Raw genomic sequence first — 6,735 nt, 5'->3', positions numbered from 1 at the left:
TGTGATTGCTTTTAAGCTAGCCATCTTGTTTATTTATTCTGTAGGATGGTTCCTTGCCAACCCGTTTGGGTTGTCCTATGTCCCTCACTTCGTGTCGTGTATTGAACCATTGGAGTTGCGCTGACTTATGATGTGGCAGGTGGGGGTTCAATGGGATCAGAATTAGAATCGGGTTAAAGAGTGGGAGGTAAGTTATAGAGGGTTTCCTATATGTAGTTATATAGGTGTTCGTTTGGGGTATTTTGGACCTTTTGGCGATTAGCCGGTTGGTCCTTGGTCTCGGCTGATGTGAAGGGCTGTACTCAAGGACAGGCCTTCCCCTTTGTCGTTTGTGACAGGGGGTGATCAGCGAGACGGTGTAGAGTGGTTTTATAATGGTAGCGTCAGGTATAAGGTTCGTGAGCAATGTTGCCAATGTTAATAGCAACATCACTGATGTGTTAGAGTGTGTGTATGTGTTGGCGCGCTCTGGTGCCACCATGTTGTTGAATAGGTATCATGTTGTAGCCTGATAGTGAGTTGTGTTATGGATGTTGGGGGAGTTGTTTTTCTCTTGTTTGGTATGAAAGGGATACTGGAGATATAAGTTGTGGTTGATGGGGAATGTGATTGAGGTTATCTGGACTGGTGTTGGGGTGGGGTTGGGATGGGGGTAGGTTCTATGGAGGGGTGGTGTTGGGTGGGATATTGATGATGTTAGTTATGTTCAAGGCCTATGGGGAGGGGGGGGAGGGGAATCACCAGTCTTGCAGTTCGAGATGTTTTCCAGTTGCCTCATTCAGCTATGGTTGTTGTTGTAGTAGCAGTAGTAGTAGTAGGGTTGTTCTTCAGTGATGTTTTGGGTCGGTTGATCATGGTTTGGCGTCCTGTGGAGAATGTTCGGTAGAATGATTTTGTGCGCGATGGTAGATGATTGAATCGGCGAGTCTTGACGTATTGCTTCTGTTGTCTCTTTCCCCTCTTTACTTCCATCCATTCATGTACTGTTGTTCCATTTTCTTGATCTCGGCTGTCACTTGGTAAGTCTTTCTGTTGCTGGTTCGATGGAGGGTCGAGCCCAAGGTTCCTCAATAGTTGTTGGGTTTCCGTTTCGTTGGTAGCCATGTATTGCGTTGTATCGGTTGCCACGATGAGACGGAAGGGAAAGCCCCAACGGTACCGAATCCCTTTCTGCTGAAGAAGCTGAGTGTACGGACGTAGGCTTTTCCTCCGATTTAGGGTGTCCTGGGATAGATCTTGCAGGACCAATATGGAATTGTCTTTGTATCGGAGGTTGGTTGAGTTCCTGAGGCTGTTCCATATCTCCTCCTTTTTTCTGTAGCGTGAAAAGCACACTATGATGTCTCTTGGGTGGGCACCAGGTTTTGGCAGAGGTTTTAGAGCTCTGTGTGCCCTTTCCAGATCGGATACCTCGAGTGTCAGATTTGGGATTGTATCTTTCAACCAGCTCACAATTAGGTCTGCTGGGCTTTTCTCCTCAGCTTTTTCTGGGAAGTTGCGGAAGCGGATATTGCAGCGTCTGTTTCGGTCTTCGATGTCTGCTTGTTTAATTCTCAGTTCTTCGTTTTCTCTTTCCAGTTCGCACAATTTCTCATTCATGCGTGTGGTTTCATCCCGGTATTGCTCTATTGTTCTTTCTTGCAGTTGATTCTTCTTTTCTAGAGCTTCCACTCTGGAGGTAAGATTGCTGATTAGTAGCTGTATAGGGGTCGTTGCGTTTTCCACTGCAGCTTCCAATTTACTTGTCATCCTCTCTTCCATTTCTCTTAGGTGTTGTAATATTTCATCATTTTGAGGAGGTGTTGCGGTCTCAGTGTTTTTTGTCATCTTTTTAGTTGGTGACACCTTCATCTCCTTGACGTTTTTGGTTTGAGGTTTGTTTGGCATTCTCTTGGAGTGGGACGTGTTGCGATTAGAAGTTATGGCGATGATGATTTCTGGGTGTTGGATAATGGATTAATCAGGCGTTGTTGACTGGTGGCTTCTGCAGAGCGTTCAGTTTAGGCAATCATTTGTGTCATGCCTTGGCAATGTTATAAAGACTTCTCTGAGGTTGTCGTGTTCGCCTCAACAGTGCTGTCAAAGCGGTGGTCAGGTACTCAGAGAGGCGGGTAGACCAATGGACAGATAGACAAAAAACAAAAAACAGGTGAGAGCAGACAAACAAACAGGTGGGGAAAAGAAAGAAAAAAGAAGAAAAGGGGGGGGTTCAATTCAGAGACGAGCAAAAGAGCACTCCAGCAAGCAAAGAAGGTATAAAACAAGAGTAGGGGTGGGGGGGGGGTGAGAAGTGAGGTAGGAGGGGGAGATAGGGAAGAGATGATTAAAGGGGAAATTGAGTGACTGGGAAGGGGTTTAAGGGGAAGGTTTATGTATTGGAATGAGGGGAATAAGATAAAGGTAAAATAGGGGTGTTTGTTGTAGAGGGAGGTGATAGATGGGAGGAAAGGTTTCCCTATTGGAGACAAGTTGATAAACAGACTAGATGGAGGGGTTCGATTTAAAAAGAAAAAAAGAAAAGAAAAGAAAAGAAAGGGGGGGGGGAGAAGGGACCGAAAAGGAAAGAGAGAGAAAGAACAGAAGACAAAGGTGGAGGTGGGAAGTAACAAGTGGAATGGAAGGTAAAAATAAGGAGAGGCTATGTAGGGAGGGTTAAGTGTCTGGGGAGGGTTTTAAGGAGTATTATGCAGTGAAGAAGAAGGAATAATATGAAGCTAAGGTAAAAAAGGTTAGGAAGGGTAGAACAACAGCTTTAAAAAGGTAAAAACGTAGTAAAAGGACTGGGAACTTGGGGGGGGAGAAGACGTTGGTATTGTCTTTGTTTTGTTATTTTTTAAAGGATTGAAGTGTATGCAAAGAGTGGGTGGAAGGTGGAGGGGGTAAATGGTAATAATACTAAGATATAGGTTAAAGAAAACAATTAAATAAATTATTATTAATAATAATAATATATTTTTTTAAAAAAAAGGGGGGGAAGAGAAGGAAAAAATATATATTTCTATTTATTATTTTTATAGGGGAAAAAATTTTTTTATAAAAAGGGGAAAAAGGAGAAAAGAGAAGTATATATATAACTTATAAAAATATTTAAATATATATTACAAATAAAATCTAGGAAAAAAAAATATTTATTTATTTATCTTTTTTTTAAAAAAAAATTTTTTTAAAAATAATTCAATCAAAAAATAAAATAAATTATTATTATTATATATATATATATTGTTAAAAAAACAATACTATATATATATTATATATAGAGAGAGAGGAAAAAAAAATATATTGAAAAATATAGGAAAATCGAGGCCTTTCCAATGGGCCTCCCTCTGGGCTCCTGGCACGCTAGACGGCGGGAAAGTGGGCTCAGGTCGGGCCTAGGCCTAGTTGCGTGTCACCTCGCGGCCTCAGTCCGTCCTACCTCTCCCGGGTATCGGCAGCTGTAGCGGCGGTAGCGGCGGCTGCTCGGCGACGGGACAGCTATGTTAGGACCTCTCTCCTTCCCCCCGCACCCCCCGCTAGCCCTTGGGTCTCCCCGGACCCGGGGCTCCGAGCAGCTGGGCGACCTCGGTGCGGCAGCGCAGCAGCAGCAGGGAGGAAGGATGGCAGGTCCGGGGCTCCACTTTCCAAGGGGCTCTTCTCCCTCTTCAGATCTAGCGCGATGGCAGTGGTGGCGGCAGCGACAGCAAAAAGGTCGGGGCTGTTAATGGCTCCTTTTCTTTTCTTTTCTGTTTGAGGTCCCGGCGTGTCGCAAGGTGGGAAATCCCAGGCCTCTGGGCTCTGGGGTTCCACCTAATTAACAGTTGACGGTCGGTCGGGCGCCCTCGATTTTAATCTGCCGCGTGCGCTAGAGTGGGGGGGCGATCTCTCGGCCAGTCCACTGGACACCCCTCGGCACTCACGCGACAGCAGCGGCGATCTCGGCGGCTCAGGAGCCGTTTGGGCAGCGCAAACACTTCGGCCGCCTTCAGGAGCTCCGTGGCGCCGTGGCGCCCACCATTTTTCCTCGCCGGAAGTCCTGTAGTCCAGCTTTCTGCTTCCTGTGGTGACCAAACAGATATCCCAGTGGGAAGCCCTCAAGGACAAAGGGAACAGCCCTCTCTCATTCTTGCTCTCCAGCAAATAGTTTTCAGCGGCATCCTGGTGGTTCCATGTCGCCATTGTGGCTAATAGCCATTGCTAGACCTCTTACCTCTGCATTTGTCTAATCCCCTCTTAATCCAATTTTAAAGCAAATTTTGGTAGTTGGTAGGCTGAGATGACAGAAATCAGGCCTTTCCCAGTTCAAACTGCATTACAGAGGCAGCACGTCTTAACAAACTCCTTGCATGTGGTAGCTACAGCATTTGCTGAAGCACTAGCTCTCCATATCTGCTAGCTTACTAAGACGCAGGAAGTAATTAACATTTTCTGCTTCAGAAAATTAAGTTCTTAAGACTTATAGAGTTGTAGAGTTGTGAGACACCCTGAGGGTCATCTACTCCAACCCCCCTGCACTGCAGAAATCTCAACTAAAGCATCCATGACAGATGGCCATCCAACCTCTGCTTAAAAACCTTCATCGAAGGAGAGTCCATTCTACTGCCAAACAGCTCTTACCATCAGAACGTTCTTGATGTTTAGTCGGAATCTCCTTTCTTGTAACTTGAAGCCATTGGTTCGAGTCCTGTCCTCCGAAGCAGGAGGAAAAAAACACATTTGCTCAATTTCCCATCTGACAGCCTTTTAGTTATTTAACGATGGCTATCGAAACCTGTCTATGATCTTCATTTTAGTGTCATTTATTAGTAGTTAACACTTTAGACTGACAATAGGAAAGCTTTCCAGAGCATGTTAAAATCAGTAAAACATGATGGGACTGGGAATCTGCTGCCTCTGGGAAGAAAGGGTCAGTCACTTGCTCATCGCTTGAGTGAGCGAAAGGAGGTAAGAAACTCCTGTGGTTGAACAGTTGGTGTCGCTGGGTACATCTCTTGACTGCTTGTCGTGATGTGGCAGTGACATCTGGTGGCACTAGGACTCTAACAAAGAAGTTAGAACTAAGTATTTTTGAAGTTTGTTTTTCTAGTCCTTTCCCCCTTAGTTGCAAAGTATATTAATTATACCAACCATTCTTCTTCTTAGAGTTCTTTGGTAAAAGTCATCATCATTTTTCATTTAATATTTTAACTGTCCACAACTGCATTCCAAGAACCTCTGCAAGTCCCGTCCCACCCCAGTTGCTGCATTGCTATTACAGCTGAATAGTTTAAATTATGATATGGTGATAGTTTGCTTTGACTCAACTTTGAAACTATGTTATTCTTTTTTTTTATTAGTATTATTTATATACTGCCTTTCTGCCTAGGCACTGAGGCAGTTTACAATCCCAAGACACTAAAATAAATACATTATGTAAGATGAAGACCAAAGTTTTGGTGCATGTGGTTTTAGTTTTTGCATGCAGCAAAACCTGATTACCAAGCCATCTGTCTGTGGCCCAGAAACTGCTGCCTTTCAAAAGGTAAGGATTGGAATGCATGCACTGCTTGTAGTAAGAAAATGTCCTACATTGTCCACCCCCCTTTGTTAAGAAAAAAACCCTGCAGTTTTAATTTCACTGTGGAATTTGCTTTAATCCCGATATTAACTGCTTGTTTTCTAGACTAGTGTGAGGTTGATTCTCTTGCTGAGAGCTCACTGGTTGGTAATTTGGGTGCTTTGAACAACTTTTTTCCTAGAATATGTGTGTGAGAGAGAGAAAGAGAAAACCTGCAAATCGCCCCACGCATTTAATTTGGAAACTTTTCAGATGCAGTGGTTTTTGTAAAGGCAGTTGGCCTAACCATCAAGCACTGTGATGCTGTCAAGACAAGAGCTTCTAGAGGACCACCCACGTCTCCTGGCCTGGGAATTCATTCCCCTTTTGAGGCATTATTTTTCACACTCCATTTGCATCTCAACTCGAGCAAGCTTAGCTCCAAGTCCCCTTCCCTGCATCTTGGCCCTTGGTGAGTATTGAGTTCCTCTTGAGAATCCTCTCCAATATGCATTTTTGCAGTGGTGAAATGGAGGGTGGGAGGGAACTGGCAAGTTTTCATATCAGTCCTCCTGGGCCCAGCTGGACTAAGAAAACAAACTTTGCAAATATATTCCCAGACCACTTGGCAAATGCAAAAAAAAATGTAGTCCGGGTATTCCATAGACACAGTATATTCCTATGCCATATGTAGGGCTAAAAATAACTTTACACAAACAGTCATATAGTAATTGGCCAATGAGATGTACAAATGCAAACAATCGTTTACAGCTTCATATAAAATAAGTATATATGTTTGCACAGAACACATTACAGTGGTACCTTGGTTTGCATACATCTTGGTTTGCATATATTTTGGATTACAAACACATCAAACCCGGAAGCTACATATTATTGATTGCATTTGTACCGTATGTCTCATTGGCCATATGACTGTTCTTGTAAAGTTACATATTTTCCAGCTGGAATAAACTTCTATCTTTAAATTTTATTTTACAGAATCCCTCTACCTTTGTACTCATAGCACTTTATTTTAGCAGTCCTTACAACAAGCCTGCGAGGTAGTCCATTTTGATGCCCCTCCTTTTCACAGGTGCATTATGGGCACTGAGAACATTCCCCACTGCACAATGCCGATTCCACCATGTCAGTGCCAAGTCCACTGTTGTTGCAGCAGTTAATTTTTCCGCAAGGGCTATTGGCTTCAAGGTTACTACTCTCTG

At 43.6% G+C, this 6,735-nt stretch overlaps 1 protein-coding gene across 1 annotated transcript; it reads right to left on the bottom strand.

Moving 5' to 3' along the window:
* Nucleotides 1-565: 565 nt before the first annotated feature.
* On the bottom strand, nt 566-2,496 carry LOC148683721 (uncharacterized). The gene has a single exon (XM_088656622.1). The coding sequence runs from the start codon at nt 1,885-1,887 to the stop codon at nt 775-777; it is 1,113 nt and encodes a 370-aa protein (XP_088512748.1). The 5' UTR covers nt 1,888-2,496; the 3' UTR covers nt 566-774.
* Between the last annotated feature and the right edge of the window lie 4,239 nt (nt 2,497-6,735).

This window comes from Zootoca vivipara, chromosome 13 (genome assembly GCF_965207765.1).
Source record: "Zootoca vivipara chromosome 13, rZooViv2.hap1.1, whole genome shotgun sequence".
In the NCBI taxonomy this organism is placed as follows: Eukaryota; Metazoa; Chordata; class Lepidosauria; order Squamata; family Lacertidae; genus Zootoca; species Zootoca vivipara.
The sequence above is the reverse complement of the archived record's forward strand: the minus strand, read 5'-3'. Positions and strand labels throughout refer to the sequence as shown.

Coding starts and splice junctions, on each gene's coding strand:
- LOC148683721 (XM_088656622.1), bottom strand. CDS start 1,887: ATGCCAAACAAACCTCAAACCAAAAACGTCAAGGAGATGAAGGTGTCA.